The 20950-nt window shown below is 56.6% G+C and overlaps 8 protein-coding genes across 8 annotated transcripts; 5 read left to right on the forward strand and 3 right to left on the reverse strand.

The window, feature by feature from the left end:
• Window positions 1-20: 20 nt before the first annotated feature.
• On the reverse strand, window positions 21-4504 carry BJ171DRAFT_137408 (uncharacterized protein). The gene is made up of 4 exons (XM_053105686.1): window positions 4148-4504; window positions 3804-3899; window positions 2509-3673; window positions 21-2301 (listed from the first exon to the last, which is right to left on the reverse strand). Exons 1-4 carry the CDS (start codon window positions 4439-4441, stop codon window positions 296-298), a joined length of 3561 nt encoding a protein of 1186 aa, XP_052965687.1. The 5' UTR covers window positions 4442-4504; the 3' UTR covers window positions 21-295.
• A 645-nt stretch (window positions 4505-5149) lies between these two features.
• On the forward strand, window positions 5150-8339 carry BJ171DRAFT_425105 (OPT oligopeptide transporter protein-domain-containing protein; the record flags this gene model as incomplete). Its single annotated transcript, XM_053107701.1, has 6 exons — window positions 5150-5530; window positions 5686-6063; window positions 6268-6355; window positions 6515-6667; window positions 6759-7039; window positions 7248-8339. 6 exons carry the CDS (start codon window positions 5150-5152, stop codon window positions 8337-8339), a joined length of 2373 nt encoding a protein of 790 aa, XP_052965688.1.
• A 289-nt stretch (window positions 8340-8628) lies between these two features.
• BJ171DRAFT_509073 (uncharacterized protein) lies at window positions 8629-10040 on the reverse strand. Its single transcript, XM_053111336.1, has one exon. It carries the CDS (start codon window positions 10027-10029, stop codon window positions 8908-8910), a length of 1122 nt encoding a protein of 373 aa, XP_052965689.1. The 5' UTR covers window positions 10030-10040; the 3' UTR covers window positions 8629-8907.
• Window positions 10041-10652: 612 nt separating this feature from the next.
• Window positions 10653-11095, forward strand: BJ171DRAFT_509082 (uncharacterized protein). The gene has a single exon (XM_053111337.1). It carries the CDS (start codon window positions 10661-10663, stop codon window positions 10967-10969), a length of 309 nt encoding a protein of 102 aa, XP_052965690.1. The 5' UTR covers window positions 10653-10660; the 3' UTR covers window positions 10970-11095.
• A 477-nt stretch (window positions 11096-11572) lies between these two features.
• Window positions 11573-14525, forward strand: BJ171DRAFT_137471 (heat shock protein 70 family). The gene is made up of 2 exons (XM_053105687.1): window positions 11573-11866; window positions 12051-14525. The coding sequence occupies exons 1-2, from the start codon at window positions 11760-11762 to the stop codon at window positions 14377-14379; spliced, it is 2436 nt and encodes an 811-aa protein (XP_052965691.1). The 5' UTR covers window positions 11573-11759; the 3' UTR covers window positions 14380-14525.
• Window positions 14526-15102: 577 nt separating this feature from the next.
• Window positions 15103-15822, forward strand: BJ171DRAFT_509083 (uncharacterized protein). The gene has a single exon (XM_053111338.1). The coding sequence runs from the start codon at window positions 15172-15174 to the stop codon at window positions 15493-15495; it is 324 nt and encodes a 107-aa protein (XP_052965692.1). The 5' UTR covers window positions 15103-15171; the 3' UTR covers window positions 15496-15822.
• A 1252-nt stretch (window positions 15823-17074) lies between these two features.
• Window positions 17075-18038, forward strand: BJ171DRAFT_509089 (uncharacterized protein). Its single transcript, XM_053111339.1, has one exon. It carries the CDS (start codon window positions 17149-17151, stop codon window positions 17944-17946), a length of 798 nt encoding a protein of 265 aa, XP_052965693.1. The 5' UTR covers window positions 17075-17148; the 3' UTR covers window positions 17947-18038.
• Window positions 18039-18607: 569 nt separating this feature from the next.
• On the reverse strand, window positions 18608-20310 carry BJ171DRAFT_509090 (kinase-like domain-containing protein). The gene has a single exon (XM_053111340.1). It carries the CDS (start codon window positions 20302-20304, stop codon window positions 18703-18705), a length of 1602 nt encoding a protein of 533 aa, XP_052965694.1. The 5' UTR covers window positions 20305-20310; the 3' UTR covers window positions 18608-18702.
• Window positions 20311-20950: the final 640 nt, after the last annotated feature.

A 20950-nucleotide genomic window follows, 5' to 3' on the forward strand; every position in this document is an offset into this window, starting at 1 on the left:
GACAACAGAAACATGGCTGGAACGGATGGTTGGAAAGCAACAATCAGCGAAGACGGACGAAAGTTGAAGCAAGGAGAGCGAGGATGAGAACATGCATCCGCTGGAGGAGACACATTGAATGCCGCATACTGTCATAGATGGAGAGTTGGGGCGGCACATGGAAGTAGACAACGGGGAAGCATTCAAGATATCGAACTTGAGCGGAGGGAGTCTTTGGTGCCACGAAATGGACGGCGCTAACCCACCACCGGTACGGACAAGAGCTTGACCGGGATCCGTGCACAACGGAGCAATCCTAGCGACGGATGCGGTAGTGCTGCATCACCAGGGCGAGAGCGACTGTGCAGACAGCGCCCACGGCCAGCACCGTAACTTCTGGTCGCAAACCCAGGGCCGATCCGCCCAGGCCCACGCCGATGCTGCGAATGTAGCCTGTGGGCGAGCCCATTTCGGCGCTAACAGCAGACATAGCCTCCTCGAGCTCCTGAGCTTCGTGACGGGGACCTAGAGTGGGGTCGCTGAGCTGTGTGTATATCTGGAGGGCCTGGCGGTAATGCTCGAGCGACGGGCGGTACTGATAGCAAGCGTGCTGGATCTCGCCAAGCAGCTTGTAGCACTTGGCCACGTCCTCGTTGGGCCGGTCCTCGTACACGTCCTCCAGGATCTCCAGGGCCTTCAAGCAGCGCTCGCGGGCCTCGGCGGGACGATGCCGCTTCAGAGCGACAGTGGCGAGACCAAACTGCGCCTTACCCACGTAGTAGTGCTGAGGCCCAAATACGTGCAGTCGATAGTCGTAAGCGTCTTTGAACATCTGGTGGGCTTCGTCGTAGCGGCCCAGGCCGATGTACGCCCAGCCCAGATCGCAGATGGTATGCGAGATGAGCGGATGCTGTGAGCTGCCGAAAAACTGAGTGTTGGTTTTCAGGGCTTCGTTGTGATACTCGATAGCTTGCTCGCACTGTCCCCGATCGCACTCAAGCTTGCCGAGAAAGTCGAGGCACTGTGCTATCAGTGAGTGCGGGCGGTTGCCAAAGCAGCTGCGCTTGATCTCAATCGACTCTTCCAGAAGCTGCTTGGCGGCATCGTACTCGCGCTGTTGAATCTTCAAGAGGCCGAACTGATCCATCGTGCGGGCAACTTCGACTTGCTCCCGCGTGGCCTGCGACTCGATCTGCAAGGTCAGTGCTTTCTGGAAGTAGGCCGAGGCCTCTGAGCAGCGGCCCCATGCGCGCAAGAGGATACCCATGTCTCGCCATATCGTGGCCAGACCAGGACTGCCGCTACCGTAGGTCTGGGTGACGGACTTCTCGGCCTGGACGAGGGTGTCCATGGCTTCCTGGTAGCGGCCTTGCGACAAGTGACATTCGGCAACGCACTGTTGCACAAAGACCGAGCGGGATGCATCTGCGCTTGAATGCTTTTGTATGATTGCCAGGGCTTCGGAGAACACCTGATTCGCCTTGACAAAGTTTCCCTGGATATGATACAAACTTCCCAGACCAGAAAGCACATGTGAGACTTCGAGGCGGTCGCGAGTGCCATAGACTCTGATCTTGATCTTGAGCGACTCCTCCATGAACTGGAGAGCCTCATCGAAGCGACCAAGTGCCTTGTAGATAGTGCCAAGGCTGCCCATGGCAGTGGCCGCTTGCGGATGCTGCTGGCTGTTTGTCAGGGATGCGATGAGCGACAGAGCTTCCTTGTTGTACTTGATGGCGCTTTCGTAGTCACCGAGAAGCCGACACGTCCATGACATTCTGTTCAGGATCTGTGGCACAAACCGGCGCTGCTTGTCGGTGCCTTCGCTCATATAAAACTCGAGGCACTCTTTCTGATAGCTCAGAGACTTCTCATAGTTGGAGAGCTGGCTAGCAACGCTGGCCATGATTCCAAGAAGCTTGACGACCAGGATATGGGTCCGGCTCTCCAGTAAAGTGCACGCGCGGGGGATGGCGCTCTCAAGGATTTGCTCGGCCTGGCGGTAGTACCGTTGTCTCAGCATCAATTGAGCCGAGGTCTGGTCGACGTAAATGTTTTTGGTGACAGTGTATGGCCGATCTTTGTGTATATGGGCATAGAACAGGAGATGGGTGCCGAACTCCATTTGCTTGGGCGTGAAGGGCGGGAAGCCTACCAACTTGAGGAGAGTGTCGGCAACTATCGCGGGGATGCTCGAAAGCTTGTACTCGGGGTCGTCGATGAGCTCGCGGGCAACGTATTGGTAGATTCCGTGGACAGAGTATCCGCTGCCGATCTTTCGCAGCAAACCCGTCTGGTTCATCAGAACCACAATTTCGAAGGCTTGGACACGGCCGCGCATTAAACAAGAGGTGAGGGGCTAGTGGCGTCAGAACACAGCGATCACTGCAAAGCTTATCTAGGCGCAATGTCTCTCGCCATCTCGGCTAGGACCCACACAGCACGATGTGATAGGCATGCACGGCCAGGATCCTGAAGTGCACAGCAAGTACAGACAGACTGGCAAATGAGCTCCGACTTGGTTCATACCATTGTCTCCGAGATCGGGCCTCAGGCTCTTGAGAATCGCCTCCAGAAGTGGAAAACTGATGAGCTGCGGGAAGAGGTAGCCGGAGGCTACAAAGAGCTCGACTGCTGCGCGCCCGTTGGCTCCAAAGCCCTTGAGGAGCGAGTCGAGGGATAGCTGGACCAGCTTCTTCACATTGGACTTTGCGTTTTCGACGCTGCTTTGCTCGTCGTGGGCCAGGACCTTGGAAAAGTTGTGCTGTATGAGCTCCAGAGGAGGCTGAAATGTCTGGTAGTAGGAAATGAACTGCTCGATCACGAGCGGGAGGCCGTCCAGCGTCTCAAGGATCTGGCGAAGGATGACCTTTTCTTCGGGGCTGAGCATACTGAGCGATTCGCACCGACGCAAAATGTATCCCTCGGCGGTGTTCATCGGCCACGACCGGAGCGACACAATGTTTTGGCTGCGGGAGCTGGTCGAGTTCTGAAGGGCGTTGAGGAAAGCACCTTGGGGCAAGCTTTCGTACCGAGTCGTCACAATGACGTCTCCAGTATACCTGGTGATCTTCCCGAGACACTCGTTTGCGACATCAATATCGTCGACGTTGTCGATGATGAGCAGATATCGCGTCTCGGTGCCCAGCTTCCGAGCTGCTTTCAGCACGACATCCTTGGACTGGGTGCCGTTCTCGTGGGCTTCTTGACTCTCGTCGTCGTCGCTGGAGCTGCTGGTGTAGCCCAGCAGACCAGCCATATCGGCGAAAGCTTGCCACTCGGAAGAGCAGCTGATCCAGAAGACTGACTCGTAGACTCGGTCTTGCTCAAAGGTCCGCTTGGCGAACTGCCTGCAGAGGGTGGATTTGCCCATACCACCGGCTCCGCTGATGATACAGACACCGCTACGACAAGCCAGATTGTTGTAGATTTCGTCCGCCAGGTCATCGCGCTCGAGGGCGTCACTTGCGATAGCAAGGCTCACTGGGCGTCCGGAGTCGTCCACACCAGGCGAAACGGAACAGAGACCGGTCAGGTTCAGAAAGGAGTACACAAAGGAACCGATGGCCGCAGGATTGATGTGCATAACTTGGCGGGTGCAGAGCTCGCGCAGGGCATCGCGCATGGGCTGGAAGCTGTCGCCCTCAGGCACGGGATAGGCGAACGCCAGGAAGCGATCATATCCATCGTCATTCTGTTCAGCCAAGGGGGTGGCCAGAGAGGATCACAGCAAAGGTGCGTGATGTCAGTATGCGATCTGAACGATGAATGGCCGTGTACTTGATTGCGCGGAGCTGCAGATCAAGGGGAACCATTCTCCCTACCTGGCTCATAACGCAGACTGGGTACAGCTTGATTTGCGGCCTCTGGGCAGATAGCTCGAGGCCTTGAACAATCTCAGCAAGCACATTGTCGGATATCTGAGGCCGAGTTGTGTTTGTCGAGAAACAAGGATGCGACATGTCGAGGAAGCCGGTGATCACCAGATATCGAAGCGCACAGTTGCGTCGACCAGCATAATTGCAGCGACAGAAATAGTCACCAGAGGTCAGCAATAGTGCAGTGAACGAATGGCACACAGCTCCATCTGCAGAAGCTGTATGTGCTGATGGAGCCCCCAGGATCGCCTGCGGATGCGCTCGCTCGTCCCTGCATTCTTGCAACTCACCCCCCGGCTCAGATTGTCGACCATGATGTCGAGCGACTGTCGACTCAGGAGATAGATGATGTTGGCGGTATTCTCGAGAGCCGAGAGAAAGTTGGTGACAAAGACTTCGCCGGGAGAGAGACAGCGCTTGTCGAGGAAGACCTTTGCGGCTTGTGCTTGCGATCCAAGGCGACGGCCGCTGGCGAGCTGCAGGCTCGAGCACAGCTCATCGGCAAGCGGCTGCTCGGACTTGACTCGATAAGATATAAAGACATCGTGGTCCCGACTGCTGTGGTGATAGCACCAGGAACTCATTGGACTCGGGGGGGGGGTGCTGGTTGGCTTGGCTTGGCTTGGCTTGGCTTGGGGGGAGGGGAGATGAAGAGCAGATCGAAGCAGACCAGGCCGAGGCGTCTTTGATCGATTTCCAATTCCAGCGCCTGCCCGGTATGGCGCAGCGAAGAGCAGACCCACATGCCGATGCGGACGACGACTCTGGACGATGCCACCGCCAGAGCCGATGTCAGTGGAGTCGGCGCATGCCTGGATCGGTCTGGCTGATTGGGACGGTATCGATCGAAGCGTCTGTGAGTGAATGTGCAGTGGGTGTGCAGGGGAGATGAGACAGCGTGCGACTCGTGCGGCATCGAGCCGTCCGCTGAGCCTGCAATCCGTCGCTCTTTCCTTCGTTCTTCCTTTCTTGATCGCACTGGCTGGAGCTGCAGTTCGAGCCGCCTGCACCGAGAGCAAGACCGTCCGCAGCACTGCGAATCATCGATAGTTGTCGGGCCGAGCCATTCCCCCAACTCATCGGAAGCATCGCGCAGATCGCACACCCTGGTCGATCGCGAACGACCAGGCCCATGCCGTGAGCGCATCAACAACATCGACAAACAGCGAAAGCAAGCCCATCGCGCCCAGATACACCAGATACACCAGATACACCAGATACACCAGATACACCAGATACACCAGATACACCAGATACACCAGATACACCAGATACACCAGATACACCCCCGGATGGACTCGACTGCGTACGAGCTGCTACCGCTGGGCTCCAAACCAACCCGGTCCGAGCTGACGACCGTTGCGACATACAGTCCGCTCCACCACTCGGATTCGGCCTCTGCCTTCCTGATCGACAGCGACGACGATGGCATCGACGATGTCGACCCTGAACGCACCTCCAAGTCCAGCCATGGGCAACCAGACCACCACCGCCACGGCCAGTCCTTTGACTACACTCGCTCGGTCGTTCCGCAGACAGACGACCCCTCCGTCCCTGCGCTGACCGTTCGGGCGGTGTTCTTGGGTCTGTTTTGGTCGGTGCTGCTCTGTGGTATGAACGGGATCCTCATGTTCCGAACAAACGCCATAACGCTGAGTAACTATGTCGGAATCGTACGTCCGTCCTCTGCAATTCGCCTTTGCGGACATGTGGGTGTCGGGCATCGATGGAAGTCCGATGGAAGTCCGATGGAAGTGGGCCCGTGCCCACCGCCAGAGGCATCACAGGGCACATATTGATGGACAGAGGACCTCGCTTGTCTCCACAGCTTCTCTCCTATCCCATGGGATTGGCGTTGGCAAAGGTCCTGCCATCCGTGACCTTCAAGATCTGTGGATACCCGATCCCACTCAACCCAGGGCCATTCTCGATCAAGGAGCACGCCCTCATCTACGTCATGACGGCCTCGGCAGCCCTTCCGTACGGCATCGATAACGTTGTGGTGCAAAAGGGCAAGCTGTGGATGAACAACGAGCAGCTGGGCCTCACGGAGTGCTTCCTGTTTGTCTTTGCAACGCAGTTTGTGGGCATCGGCCTGGCCGGACTCGGGAGGACGCTGCTCGTCAAGCCCACAGACATGTTCTGGCCATCCAACCTATCAATCGTGGCCCTGTTCACGTCCTTTCACCATCAAGATGACTTTGGCGTGAACGTCGGGCTAGAGGACTGGAACACGCCTCCATCCGCCAAAGACCGTGCCAGTTCCAGCCGGGAACAGAACCGAATGGTGGCCCGACGCAGTTATACCGACGACATGGTTGATGACGAGAGTCGTGCAAATGATACGGACAGCACGGGTAGTCACGAAGTCGAGTCTTCCGAGAGTATTGCGGATCAATCCCTTGACGAGCAAAAGTTCCTCAACGTACGAGTCCAATCGGGATTGACTCGGTATCAGTTCTTCTGGGCAGCATTTGCGTGCATGTTTGCGTATACATGTGAGTGACCTTTGGTTCGGCAGAGCCATCAGTCTTTGCATTGTGCTGCGCTGTCCGGCGTGCTGGCATGGTAGCTTACGCTCAAGAACTGGATGAATATGCGATGGTAGCTGACAGAGCGTATCCACCTTGAATGCAACTTTGCACTGCCTGGTTCAGGGATACCCGAGTACTTTGCCCAGACACTGCAGATGATCTCGGTTCTCTGCCTGTTTGGAGCGGGCAAAGGCAGCGTGCTGAATACCCTGGGCTCCGGGGGCTACTCCGAAGGCGTTGGAATGATGACACTTTCTCTGGATTGGAACTACATCGGTAAGCAGCAGGCCTCACTCGTTCGTTCGTATGCCCACTTTGGACACCATCAAGCACAGGCCTGCTGACTCAACCCCACCAACAGGCGGAGGCACCCTGATTCAGCCGCTTTGGGCGACGCTATCGACGGTCGGTGCAAACGTGATCTGGAGCTGGGTTATCGCTCCACTCGTATACTACACCAATGCTTGGCATGCCATGGAGATTGGCGGATGTCATCGCACCAACGGGACGACCGGCTGTGGCATCTTCAACTCCCCCAGCCTCTTCAACGGAACCGACTTTCGCAAGATCAATGTCCTGGACTTATACGATCCCACGACCTTTGATCTGAATCTGGAAGTGTACGAGCGCTCTGAGCCTATCTACATTGTGAGTAGTCGCTATACATCTCTTGGAGGGGTTCTTGTTGCCCATGGGTGTCGTCATGCTCGTGACTTGTCGGATGCGGATCCAGGCTTTCTGGAGGAGCCGTCGTCCACAGCTCGATTGGACGATGGCTGGGCAGCGACTATCGCACAAGATCTGCATCGCTTCTCGCGGCCTAACCTCTTCCTCGCCTTTGGCTTCCGCCATTCAGACATCGACATTCGCGGTCGGATACGGGGCTTCGTTCATGTCGATTGCCGCCGTTCTGTCGCATGTCTATCTGTGGTACAGCGAAGATGTGTTCCAGAACCTGCGGGTGGCACTCTCGGGACGATCCAAGGCCCACCATCGCGACATCCACAACCAGCTCATGGAGCAGTACGACGAGGTGCCGGACTGGATCTACTTTGCGTTTTTTGCGGTCTGCTCCCTGCTGATGATCTACATTGGCGCGACGACATCGTTCGAGATCCCCTGGTGGGCGGTGCTTCTGGCGATCTTCATGGGAATTGTCTTTCTCATCCCCGTGGGAACGATCCAAGCCGTCTCGGGAATCCAAATCGGCCTGAACGTGATCACCGAGTTTGTGATCGGCCTCCTGATCCCGGGCAAGACCATCGCGGTGATGGCGTTCAAGTCTCTTGGATTCAATACCCTTGTGCAGGCGTGCTCATTGCTGTCGGATCTCAAGCTGGGCCACTACCTGCACATTGCGCCGACCTCGATGTTTGCAGCCCAGTGCCTCGGCTCGCTGGTGTCGGTGTTCGTGGGCACAGGCTTCTCATGGCTGGTGCTGGAGCACTTCAGCCAGCTGGGCAAAGGCGACTGGAGAGGCACGCAGTACTATATCTTTTACAGCGCCGGCAGTATCTGGGGCGCAATCGGGCCCCGACGGTTCTTTGGCTTTGGCTCGGTATACTCTGCGCTGCTTTGGTGCTTTCCCGCCGGCCTACTGCTGCCGTTTGTCCCGTATCTGATCCACCGATACTGGCACCGCAACCCTTTCTGGTCCAACATCAACGTGCCGATCCTCTGCAACATGGACGGCGTCGGCGGAAACCAGGTCGGGGTGCTGAGTCCCATGCTGACTGCGTTGGTATTCCAGCACTACTGCTTCCGATACTGCTTCGAGTGGTGGAAAAAGTACAACTACATCCTGGCGGCGGCCCTGGACTCTGGGTTGGCCTCGGCACTTTTGGTTATAGCAGTGCTGCACAATGTCCTGGGGGTGCAAGGGCCTGTGTGGGTGCTGAACCCAGACACCTACAACGGCACCCAAATCGACTACTATTGCGGCGGCTGAGCCATCGGCAGTTGATATCCAAATGAACAATCCATGCGAGCCCGCTCACTCAGATGTTGTGTTGTGTTCTTGGCGACGAGAGACAGTGCACGGCCGTTTGGGCTTTCAAGAGCCGTGCGAGCCAAGTACTGATCTCACCTCTGATTGCATGGCGGGGCTCTCGAGGACACCGAGGCTGTGAGCGATCTCGTCGCCTTCGTCCTCGCCGACCGAGCGAGCATGTTCTCGCTTGCCGACCGAGAACCGCCCTGCCAAGGGCCGATGCCATGGCTCACAGACCCAGAGCACATCGCCAGCTCAAACATCATCGCCGCCAGCCCGATCAGCACACTCATACACCGATCCAGACGACCAACGCAAATGTCTCAAGCCAGCCAGCCCGGCCTCGATAACCTTCCAGAGGAGCTCATTCTGCAGGTCGCCGAGCACCTCAGCGACATTCAAGCGTTCCTGAACCTCGGCAGCACGAACCACAAGTTCCATCGAGTGTTGGGACAGACAGCCCTTCGGGCACGATGGTTCAGCCTCCACGCACAGCAAAGCCGGTCTAGCATCCGTACGTACTGGACTACAGACCGAGGCACAAGGCCGTGCAGACCGGGAGGCCACAGTGCAATCCGATGGAATGGCCGTGCTGGACCAATGCGCCGAGACCCAATGTGCTGAGCCCAACGTGCTTTCTCTGGTTGTATGCAGGAACGGCGAACCGTCTCGGCGTGCCATTGTCGGGACGGTTCATGGTCATGCATCTGGCCAGTCTGTTCCCGTTGGCCAGAATCCCCCGAGCCAGCGGCCAGAGTCGAGCGACCCGGTTCAGCCGCAGCGAGATTGACGAGCTCATGGTCTTTGCGATGAAGGAAGAGCTGCCGCAGTTTCTCCGAAACCTGGTGCAGATCCCACGACCGGCAGGAACAACCAGCGTTGATTTCGTGCTGGCGACTCCGCCCCGACACAGCAGCAACGAGCCCAACGCTGTCCGCACCAACGATGCCATCGAGCTGAACCCGTCGCGCGCCAGGGCTCTGGACGAATCCAGTCTCCGGCTGTGGAAGCGGAATGGCCGGCCCAGCTTCCGCGAGCTGCGAGGGTATTTCGATCTGCTGGAAGCCCAGTTCGTGCCGGACGGGCTGGTGTCGGCAACGAGATACTCTTGGCTGCAGCGGGAGCTCGACGAGTCGTGGCACGCAGCGTTCGGACAGACTGTATTCGGAGAGTATCGGGCCCAAGACGCCGACGAGCAAGCCGAACTCGACGAGAGCAGACAGTACATCCTGGGGCGGCTGAGATCGCGCGGGGTGATGCCGTGAGAGGGATGTGCGAGTCGATGTGAATCGCAGCCGCCGGCGATGTGGCGGAACGGCAATGTAGCTCTTGAGAGCACGCCGACAATATCAATGATGCCGCCTGCTGCAGGGATGGGCATATGCAGGGATGAGCATGATGCAGCCCTGGGGGTGCTGGGGCGGACAGCTGCTTCCCAATCCGACGATGGCCTCGATGGGCCCGCCCTCATGTCATGGAGAAGCGGCTGGAAGGAAATGGAAGTCGGTGGACCTCCGCCGAAGAGCGTCGAACGAGGCTGGTTGCGGATTGCACCACCGGGGACAACCTCACTCGGCCACAGCAGACAGACAAAGCATGACAAGCAACAGCAACAGCAGCGCCGCCCGCCGATTGGCTGCTGCCGCATTGGCCAAAATCAGCAACAAAAATTTTAATGAATTAATCTCTGTTGCGCTCTCGGCCACACTCTCGGCTGCTCTCGGCCGCTCTCGGCCGCTCTCGCGGGGCCTCCGTTCTCGCATATATCGCCTTTGGCATCGCCGGTGCTCTCAGATCGCCTGCCTTTGGTCCTGCTCTCAACGATCCTGGCCAACCGAGGTAAGCTGCTGCCAAGTCTCCCACGGCCGCCGCATCGCACCTGGTCTGCCCTGCCAGGCCGGCACCTGTTCCGGCAAACAAGTGCTTGCGCTGCCGTGTGTGTGGATGGAAGCGCACCAGGCGCTGGTTCGCACCGTCGCTCTCAGGCCAGACCATTGCACGCCGCTGCCTCTGCCTCCGATTACTTGCGTACTTACTTCCTGCTCGCCTGCCACGGCTCCATCCAACCGTCAATCGCAGATCCACTTTGGGCGTGACATCCGATTGTAGGTAGGTCCTCCCGGTCGGGTACAGGGCTCTGGCTTTCGACCTTGTTGTTGATCTTGCCATTTGATCTGGCTTGCTGCACGGTCTGGTTTGATCTTGGCGTTCGTTGCTGCTGCTGCCGTGCACTTTGCCCGAGCCCGCTATCTAGGCTTGTCCGTTGGAAGCGCAGAGCCATGCCGGCAGGCTGGTTGTGGCAGTCCATGGCGTCTGGGGGCATGCCCTCTGTTTTCGTTCTTTCTCTCTCTTTGTATACCTACCTCTTCGTTCTGCTCCATGTCTTGTTTGCTGCTGCTTTCGCACCCTCAGCGGTGGCCAATCTTGTGGGCAGCTGGTCTGCGCAGCCACAGACTGTGCGATCGTCGGAGGCAGCATGGCTTGTTTCGGGTGTAGCGCTTCTGCAACATGTTCCTCTCCGGGAGCCAGTTGCGGCGATCGTTCGTCTTTGGCTGTTCGGGTTGCTGCGAGGCGCTGTGCGGGCTTGAATCGCATCATCATACATCCTTTAATCCTTTGTTGTGCTTTTGTTTCTGTTTGCATATCTGCACCATCCCTCCGTCGCTGCGACCTGCACCCGGATCCAACTTTGCCTCTGCTCTGTTTCGTCCCGTTCGTCCTGTGGGCGTGTCCGTCGGATACCCGCCATGTCTCTGTTCATTTACTTTTTCATCACCACTCGTTGTTTTGTCTCTGCCCGTTGTTGCACGTTTGTCTGTTGCTCTGTCGGTTGGCAGCATTGCCGCCTGGCTCTGTTGCAGCAACTCGTTCTGGGCGCTTTTGAGCATACCACTGTTTCACTCTCATCGCCACGGATCAGCCTCAACCGGCTTGGAGACTCTGTTCTGGCTGGGCTCTTTGGTCATCATCGTAGCTTCTTTCTGCCATTGCCACCGCGCCTAATCTCGACTCTCTCTCTTCGATTCCCCGTTCGTCGGCCTGCTGTTGTTTGCCCTCGCCTTGCCCTGTCGTCTCATTCGGCAAACCCCTACCTGTCGGCCTTTCCCCCCCTCATAATCCACCAAAATTCCACAATCCACCAAAATTCCACAATCCACTGCAACTCGATCGCCATCGGGCTCTGACGCTGTGCCGATCCAACCCTCCATTACCGAAATCTCGATCGCGACGGCTATTGTCGGTGTTCTTGTTGCTGCTCTAGTCTTTGTATTTTCCAAGAGAAGCTTGACCTCCGCCCGTGCATCGCAACCCAAGCAGCCCAAGCACACACCTCTCCTAGACTCCAGTCCTTCGTTTATCCCAGATCACAGAAACCCAATGTCCGTCGTCGGTATTGATTTTGGAACCTTGAACACTGTCGTGGCTGTTGCCCGAAACAGAGGTATCGATGTTATCACCAACGAAGTCTCGAACCGCACCACCCCGTAAGTGCATCTGCAGTTTTGAGGATCACCCGTGCACACACGAACGTCTCTGGCCGATGCCCAACCACAGGTCAACCACAGGTCAACCACAGGTTCACTGCCCCGTATGCTGACCCTGTCTGATTCTTGCTTACTCCGTATCGCATCCCCGACACCGCATTCCCTCCCACTCCGCGTGATCCAGCTCCCTTGTCTCGTTTGGTGAAAAGCAGCGATACGTTGGCGAGTCTGGAAAGACCAACGAGATCTCAAACTTCAAGAACACCGCTGCATCGCTGAAACGCCTTGCCGGTCGTTCGTTTGACGATCCCGAGGTCCGCTCGCATGAGCAAAAGTTTGTCAACTGCAAGCTCGTCGAGGGCGAGCGCGGCGAAGTCGCCGCCTCGGTCTACTACGGCGAAGACCAGCGCATCTTCACATACACCCAGCTTGCCGCCATGTTCTTCAGCAAAGTCAAGGAGTTCACCAGCAAGGAGATCAAGGCCCCCATGACCGACGCCGTCATCTCGGTTCCTCTGTGGTTCACCGATGCCCAGCGCCGCTCCATCATCGAGGCCGCCACAATTGCCCAGATCAACCCCCTTCGTCTCCTGAACGATACCACCGCTGCCGCCCTCGCCTACGGCATCACCAAGACCGACCTCCCCGATCCCGCCGCCAACACCAAGCCTCGCAACGTTGTCTTTGTCGACCTTGGCTTCTCGTCCTACCAGGTTGCCGTGGTCTCGTTCGTCAAGGGCAAGCTCACCGTCAAGGGCACCGCCTACGACCGCAACTTTGGTGGCCGTGACTTTGACGAAGTCCTCGTCCAGCACTTCATCAAGGAATTTGACGCCAAGTACAAGCTCGACATCAAGAGCAGCCCCAAGGCCGTCTTCCGTCTGCGCCAGGGTTGCGAGAAAGTCAAGAAGATCATCAGCGCCAACCCCATCACCATGCTCAATATCGAGTGTCTCCTGGACGACAAGGATGTCCAGGCCCAGGTCACCCGTGAGCTCTTTGAGGATCTGTCCAAGCCCCTCCTCGACCGCCTGCAGGCCCCTCTGGACCGCGCCCTGGCGGCCTCGGGCCTGACTGTCAAGGACATTGACTTTGTTGAGCTCGTTGGCGGCAGCACTCGTGTTGCCTACGTCAAGGATTTCCTTGCCAAGTACTTTGGCGGCTCCCCCGAAAAGAACATCCTCTCGACCACCATGAACCAGGACGAGGCCGTTGCTCGTGGCTGCGCCCTGCAGTGCGCCATCATCTCGCCCGTCTTCAAGGTCCGTGACTTTACCGTCCAGGACTGGAACCACTTCCCGATCCAGATCTCCTGGGATGCATCGCAGACCCCCAGCGGCACCGACGGCACCATCGAGGCCTTCCCCCTCGGCAACGTCGTTCCCACCACCAAGAACGTCACCCTCTTCCGCACCCTTGACGATGCCGAGCTCGAGCGTAACAAGGGCGCCGTCACCTTTGACCTCGAGGCCCACTACCAGGATAGCCACATTCCCCCTGGCGCCAAGAAGTCCATCGGCACTTGGACCATCCGCGGCATCAAGCGCATTGCCGAGAAGGCCGGCGAGCAGCACATCAACCCCACCGAGCAGTCCAAGAAGGCCACTCTCAAGGTCAAGCTCAAGCTTGATGGCGACATGATCGTCGGTATCGACTCGGTCCACCAGATCGAGGAGGTCATCGTCACCACCAAGGACGAGGGTGAGAAGAAGGAGGGCGAGGCCGAGGCCGCCCCCAAGCAGAAGAAGGTCACCCGTAAGCACGAGCTTCTCTTTGCCTCCCACCACCACGGCGCCTCCAAGGACCTGCTCGCCCAGTGGCAAGCCCTCGAAGGCGAGATGTACGCCTCGGACCGCCTCGTCATCGACACGGCCGACCGCAAGAACGCCGTCGAGGAATACGTCTACGAGACCCGTGGCAAGCTCGACATGGCCTGGAGCGAGTTTGTCTCCGAGGACATTCGCACCAGCTTTGTCGAGACCCTGAACGAGACCGAGAACTGGCTCTACGGCGACGGTGAGGATGCCACCAAGAGCGTCTATATCGAGAAGCTCGAGTCGCTCAAGAAGATCGGCGACCCCATCGAGGAGCGCTACCGCGAGTTTGAGGAGCGTCCCCGTGCCGAGAAGGCCTTCCGCGAGTACGTCAACTCGGTCATCGTCGACCTCCAGGCTGAGGACGGCCGATACGACCACATCTCTGCCGAGGATATCCAGAAGGTCAAGACCGAGTCCCAGAAGAAGCTGGACTGGATCAACACCGTCATTGGCAAGCAGAACGAGCTCGCCAAGCACGCTACCCTGGCCGTCACCAGCGCCGAGATCAACCTGAACGCCCAGACTCTGAAGTGGCTTGTGACCCCGATCCTCTCCAAGCCCAAGCCTGCTCCTGCCGCCCCCGCCCCTGAGGCCGCTGCCGCCGAGCCTGCTGCTGCCGAGACTGGTGCCGGTGCCAACGCCGACCAGCCCATGGAGGAGGCTCCTCAGGCCCAGACCAACATGGATGTCGACTAAGCGCACCACACTCCCCCTTCTCTTTCTGCTCTATTTCCTTTCACGCGCCCCCTCCCTCACGCTCCATTTTTTTCTTTCTTGATCGAACTTGAATGCATATCCTACTTGTATAAAGAGACATCAATACAACTATCCTAAGGGAAAACAACGACCTGGACTGGATATCCGAGGTGTGTCGTGCCTGGGGAGTTGGTTGGCTGTCGCAGTGTTTCGTCAACTGAACTCTGTCAAGCTGTCGTCACTGCTGACATCAAGGCCTGGTCCGCCCAAGTAGTACATAGAGGAGAGAAGTATGATATGGCAACTTGGGAGGTGGACTATCGGCTCCCATGTTTCACCCACGGTCGTTCAATGCCTCACCAACCTTTCACAGCGCCTTTCGCACATGTCCAGAATGTTGCCGCCAAACTCCTCACACAATCTCTGGCGTGGGAACCATGACAACCAGACAACATGGCGACGGAGCTGTCGAGCGGAATGTCTGAACTGTTGCGCAGCAAGCGAAGCAGGGTATCCAGAGCGAAGCAGCATCTCGGACCAAGCACAAAACCGCCGTCCTCGTTCCCATCCCACGCACACCATCCGTCAAGCCAATTCAATCCAGCATGTCTCAAAAACGCACCCTCGGCTGTGATCTCACATACAGCAGTCCCGCCAAGATCGCCCGCCTCGATACGAGTCCACATGCTGTCGCCGAGACCGGTCCATCCAGCAACACCCATTCCGGCCATCCCAGCCACGTTTGTGCCTTACTCGCCTCCCACGACATCCTCCCGATCTTGATCTGCAACGATGCCTTTGTCGCAACCATCGGCATTGCGACTCTGGCTCTCCTTCCTCGCCTGGAGCCACAGTACAAGGACATCCTCTCGCTCGTTTCCGAAGATGGGAGGCTCCGTGTTGTTCAGTCTCACATCGATGGCAGGCAAACACCTGATTACCCCGAGGGAATCGACTTCCACGATGTACTTGACAAGGTCAAAGAATTCATCGATGCCAACGACTTCCTCCAGGGAGTTTTCTTCTTCCTCACACGCAGGAAGGGATATCCGACGAACTTTGAGGCATATCAGAAGGAGCTGCCTCTCTGGGAGGCGGCTGCAGGAAAAGGAATGAATCCGCGAATTATCAGATACAAATGCCACGATTTAGGGCTTCAGTATCCATTCACATTCAGTAATGACCCGAACATATTTAGTGATGTTCATTCTATATCATCCGACATCTTTCGTTCACTAAATCCACGAGATCAATTCAAAATACTGGACAGTTCACTTTTGTTGAACACAGAATATGCCCGCCGCTGCAGCCCAGAATATTGGTATTGTCGAACCGAAAGAACTGTGAACATTGTCCGATTCGATCATCACCCATATCAAACCGACGAACAAGTGTCCAAGCTTCTCCCACACGAAGTGTGTATTCTTCAAGATGCGAATCATCACCTACGCATCAGATTGGTCAACTGTGGGGTCTCTGTGTTTTCCGACTGGCCAGAGATCCCTCGCCGCATCAGAACTCTCATCATTGATGACTCGCCGAACAGAGTCACGGACTTTGCTGGCTTCTCCGAGATGCAGCAACTCGAGTCTCTGGCGATTCGGTGCAACATTGCCACTCTCGAAGGAATGCCGAATACCTTGCCGAAATTGACTCGTCTCGATTTATCCGAGTGTGCGAACATCCAGAGCCTCAACGGACTCTCCCAGATACCAAGGATACTTGAAGTGAGCCTCCCTCCACTCATCGAGAACATCGAACCTCTCTATCAATACTTTGGCCAGTTGAAGGTGTTGGATCTGAGCCGCTGCAGTCGAATCACATCTCTTATTGGGTTTTCTCCGTTGCCTAGATTGAATGAGCTCAGACTTCCAAGATCCATCCAGAGCCTGGATGAACTTCCGAGCCAACTGGACTCGCTCACGGAATTGAACATGTGGACATGCGATCGACTCGAGTCGCTCAAGCGATTGACGCCGATGCCGGGATTGAAGAACATCTGGCTTCCTCAATCGATCTGTCTGAAGAATGCTGTTGATATCATTCATTGGTTCCAACGATCGCCCCAATGGAGGAGTTGTTCTGCGAAGGATCGATCGCACAATGTCCGTCTAGCATTCCACCAATTCTGGATATTGCTGAGCCTGGTGGTCATCGATGCATTATCGGAGGCGAACCTATCAAACCAGTGCCTCAATGTACTCATGGAGGAACCAAGCGAGCTCCTTGATCATTTCTTGAGGACATCAGGAGACGAGAACTTTAATGAACTAATAGGAGACACTCGCACGGCAATGGATATATCAGCAGAATTGAATATTCAGTTGCTTGGCATCGATCGAGGCAGAACATACATCGGATGCTACGCTCTGGATTATGACTCCATGCTGTCTGTGCTGGAGATTCCCACAGGGCTGGTGAACTGGAAATCTCCCTTGACGAAAGTCACAGTTCACCCTCAATCCCTTGGAAGTAGTCATCGTGAGAGCAACTATATACTGCGCATCGACCAAACGGCAGAAACGATGGTCTGGACGGACAGTAAAGCCGAGTGTCTAGTGGGAATGCCACCAAGATTCGATTATCTAAAGCACTTGGAGATCGGCTGGTATAGTCTCAAGTCCCTCAGAGGCATGCCCGAGATGCATTTACTCGAAAAAACTCACTCTCTGGGCAGATGTTGAGTATCTTCAAGGACTGCCGCCAGTGCTTCCGTCCCTCATGCATTTGGATATAAGTGATTGCGCTCGGCTAACGTCGCTCAAGGGAATGCCCGAGATGCCCAAATTGACAACATTGATACTGCCTCCACTGATACGGAGCCTGCAAGGACTGCCCAGGATCCTCTACTCGCTTCAAAGCATTGATCTCTCAAGATGTTCTGAGCTTGCGTCGCTCAAGGAGATTCCTTATCTCCCAAACTTGAGAAAATTGATAACCCCCAAAGGACTGAAGACCTTGGACATACCCCTGGATCACATCGACTCGCTTGAGGAGCTCCATATGTCGCGCTCGTCAAGTCTCGAGTCACTTGATCGTTTTCCATACACACCCAAATTGAAGATTCTGTATCTGAATGGTTCATTTTGCAACCTCCGTGAGCTGCCAAGATGCATGCCGTTGCTTCAGATCCTCTGTGTCTGGTGCCCTTCACTTACGTCGCTGGAGGGGTTTCCTGAAACACCCAAACTTGAAGAGCTGGCTCTGACGTCCTCAATAACCAGCATGCGCGGTCTGCCGTCCGTATTTCCCACCTTAACGGTGTTTGCCGTTTGTGATCAAGGGAGTCCGTCAAACGAGACAAGCCTCCAGGGATGCCCCATCATGCCCAATCTTCAGCGTCTCAAGCTCTCTGGATCGATCCGATCATTTCGGGGGCTCCCTGAGTCCTTGATGAGGCTCCTGGAACTGGATCTATCTTCATGCTCCAATCTGCAATCGATCGAAGGACTCCCACGTATGCCTCTGCTCCAGAGGTTGAGACGCGGTGGCATGCGGAAGTCAATATTCGATGAGTTAGTGGCCCGACTGAGGACTGATTCACCGCAACTGAGCGTATCTGGATGAAATCCTCGCTTCATCACACTATCATCGATCAGCCTCAGTCCAGATGGTGACGAAAGTAAGGTCAGGTGAAGAAGAGAACAACCTGGGTGGTGCTTGAGTGGTAGTGGATGCATCGATGGCCCTCTGTTGATACATCGTGCTGCGGCTGCTTTCCCGGAGCAAATCTTGGGTGCAATCGTGTTGTAGTCTTGAGTGACCGACTAGTACAATGCCTCAGTGTATCGGATTGCTCTGGCACATCAATATATCAGTATATACAACCCTCCTCAGGGGATTGTCGGCGACTCAGTGATGAGGTCATGGTCTGGGGTGCAGCAAAAGAAAGCCACACCGACATCACATCCAGACCTGATCCTGATCCTTTCGACCAAAATGTTGACGATGCTCCGGACACGGCTCCAGATGCCGCTCAAGATCATGTGCCCGGTCGCTGCTTGCAGTTCGGTATCTCATGAATAGTTGAAGAAAGAGCGAATGGAGAGCTGACAAGCCAATTTCTTTCCCTTTCTCGGCTGGACCTCATCGTCCTGATTGAGCAAGGTGATGAGGCCGCATGCGAGATGCATCGCTCTGTAAGATATGTTCCTTATGACCCGGAATGGGTGCTGGATGTGTGGGAATGTAGATGACGAGCATTGATTGACTGACACTCGATTACTTTGCCTTTGTGAACGAAAAACAACATGCATTTGCCATTCTCGGTAGCTCCAGCACCTCGGTGCGAGTGGATGTATTTAGCTCATACCGCCTCGATACTCATTCCAGCTGGTCGAGCTCGTGCTGGCCGAGTCTGCATCCTTGCTCGGCTGATCTGCGGTACCACTCGAGTGCTTGGCCATAATCCCTTTCAGTTCCCAGCCCCCAATGGAGACAAGAACCGACCAGGAACATTGCAGACGCATTTCCCTGCTCCGCCGCGGCCGTCCACGACAAAAATGCCTTGCGTTGGTTCTTGGAAACCCCCCAGCCCTCGTAATAGCACCTGCCCGCCCACACCCGACTGTCACTGTGCCCTGTCTTGGCGAGCTCTTCAAAGATCTTCACGGCGCGCTTCTGGCTCCGGTTGGTTCCGAATCCAAAGACGTAGCATATGGCCAGGATGTGCTTGCATAGCCAGTCTTGCTTGGATCCAACCTCGCAGTTCCTTAAGAGTTGATGTGCTGCAGCCGAGTGCGAAGTGGTGGAGGACAGCCGAGTGGACGCATACTCATACCCAGTCAAGGGCCAGCTCGCCAGGGACTCGAGTTCTCCGAGGCCAAAGCCGTCGGACTTGCTGTGTTCCATGAGGTGGACGCCCATCTGCTTGTCCTGGCCCGTCCCACGGCCGAGATAGTGCAGCCAGCCGAGCATGTACGCAGCAAGGGTCCGATGGGCGGGATCGGTCGAGTGGTCGAGGGCCTTCTGCCAGAATGCAAATGCCGTTCCGTCGTTTTGCTCGACATGGTGGCCGGTCAGGTATAGCCAGCCCACTTCGAGGGTCGCTTCCAAATTGCCGCCGTCGGCACTCGCCTTGAGCAGCTGGGCGGCCAGTCTATCGTCATCGCCGGTCTCGCCCAGCTCGCCACGCACCAGCCGGGCAGCTTGGAGACAGGCGATAGGGTCCCCTTGCTTGGCAAGTACGAGGGTGGGATCCGGGATGCCCAAGTTGTCCAACGTGGCGAGGCTAGGCCCGTTGTCATCATGGGTGATGGGGTGCTCGGATTCTGCCGGTGTCGAAGCAGCCATGCAGCCAACGCCATTGCCGCTGTTCGAAGGCATGGGATCGATCAAGGCCTCGAGAAGGACAGCAATCTCTGGGAACGAGGGGCGCAGAGAGGGATCTTGGTGCCAGCATTGCTCGACAACGTCCCACAGTGCGTCCGAGATGTTGCCGGGTCGCTTGGGGCGATTTCCAAGAAAGAGTTGACGCATCACAACCACATCCCTCATCGGCTGGCCGTTCCCGGTGACCCAGATAGTCCTGCCGTCGTTCAAGACCTCGTACATGGTAATGCCAAAGGCATAGACGTCGGTCTGCTTGGTCGAGTCGGACGGATTGTCGTCATCCAGCATCTCAGGCGCCATGTAATCGAGTGTACCTCCGGCGCTGTGTTGGTTAGCGGCTCTGGTGCGGTTGGCGGTGGCCGCAGTGTGCTTGACACGAGCCATGCCAAAGTCAGAGACCACGGCATTGAATGCCGGATCGATCAGGACGTTTTGGGTCTTGAGATCGCCGTGGACGATGCGCTTGTCGTGGAGGTAGGCCATGCCAGCGGCGACTTGGAGGAGCAGCCGGAGTTTGTCGTCGAGGGGCCGAACATTGTCTGGGTCGGAGACGAAGCTGCGGAGAGTGCCATTGGGCATGAACGGCGAGACCATGAAGGGCTGAGCGGCTTTATCGCAGGCACCGAGGAGCGGCAGGATGTTGGGGTGCTTGAGGCCGTGCCAGACATGAACTTCTCGGCCAAAATCAGACAGCTCCCTCATGGTACAAACGCCAAGGACCTGCTTGACGGCGACCTTGGAGCCGTTGTACCAAGCGGTATAGACCTCCCCAAAACCACCGCGGCCGATGATATCCGGGGAGCGGTCGGTGATGGCTTCCGCGGGAATGAGCCAGGGCTTGACGGACATGATGTGCTTGTGAATGTGCCTGGGCCAGGATATGGTCGAGGTGGCAGGGAGGAAGGCTTCGATGCAAGATGTCCAAGTTCGTCCTGCAGAGGTTGAGGATGGTCCGGGGGCGAAGGGCAGCAACCGTAATTTAGCAGGGCAGGGTCAGTGGCCAAGTCGCTGGGCCATGGCGGATCACAAGTGCGCAGCAAGCGTGTCCCCCCCCCTGGAAACAGCGTTTCCAAAAGGACACCCCCGTTCTAACCATGACAGTTTTGTTTCTGGAACCTGAATACACCGCCCACTCATCGCATTCATGGCCAAGCAAGTATGTCCAAGGAGACCGAAGTGGTGATTGCCTTTGGGAATGCCTCGTGGAAACAGGGGAAGGGATATGCATCCAGTCCCAGGA

This window comes from Polychytrium aggregatum (assembly GCF_025602895.1).
Source record: "Polychytrium aggregatum strain JEL109 chromosome Unknown BJ171scaffold_23, whole genome shotgun sequence".
NCBI lineage: Eukaryota > Fungi > Chytridiomycota > Chytridiomycetes > Polychytriales > Polychytrium > Polychytrium aggregatum.

What these genes read in the sequence shown, in the direction of transcription:
- BJ171DRAFT_137408 (XM_053105686.1), bottom strand. Translation starts at nt 4,441, where the DNA reads ATGAGTTCCTGGTGCTATCACCACAGCAGTCGGGACCACGATGTCTTT. An exon ending in TCGACAATCTGAGCCGGGGG is followed by an intron (nt 3,900 to 4,147) that starts GTGAGTTGCAAG and finishes ACTCGGCCTCAG; the next exon opens with ATATCCGACAATGTGCTTGC. An exon ending in GCCCGATCTCGGAGACAATG is followed by an intron (nt 2,302 to 2,508) that starts GTATGAACCAAG and finishes GCCGTGTCCAAG; the next exon opens with CCTTCGAAATTGTGGTTCTG.
- BJ171DRAFT_509073 (XM_053111336.1), bottom strand. Translation starts at nt 10,029, where the DNA reads ATGCGGCAGCAGCCAATCGGCGGGCGGCGCTGCTGTTGCTGTTGCTTG.
- BJ171DRAFT_509082 (XM_053111337.1), top strand. Translation starts at nt 10,661, where the DNA reads ATGCCGGCAGGCTGGTTGTGGCAGTCCATGGCGTCTGGGGGCATGCCC.
- BJ171DRAFT_137471 (XM_053105687.1), top strand. Translation starts at nt 11,760, where the DNA reads ATGTCCGTCGTCGGTATTGATTTTGGAACCTTGAACACTGTCGTGGCT. An exon ending in GTCTCGAACCGCACCACCCC is followed by an intron (nt 11,867 to 12,050) that starts GTAAGTGCATCT and finishes CGCGTGATCCAG; the next exon opens with CTCCCTTGTCTCGTTTGGTG.
- BJ171DRAFT_509083 (XM_053111338.1), top strand. Translation starts at nt 15,172, where the DNA reads ATGCCTTTGTCGCAACCATCGGCATTGCGACTCTGGCTCTCCTTCCTC.
- BJ171DRAFT_509089 (XM_053111339.1), top strand. Translation starts at nt 17,149, where the DNA reads ATGCCCGAGATGCCCAAATTGACAACATTGATACTGCCTCCACTGATA.
- BJ171DRAFT_509090 (XM_053111340.1), bottom strand. Translation starts at nt 20,304, where the DNA reads ATGGTCTCGCCGTTCATGCCCAATGGCACTCTCCGCAGCTTCGTCTCC.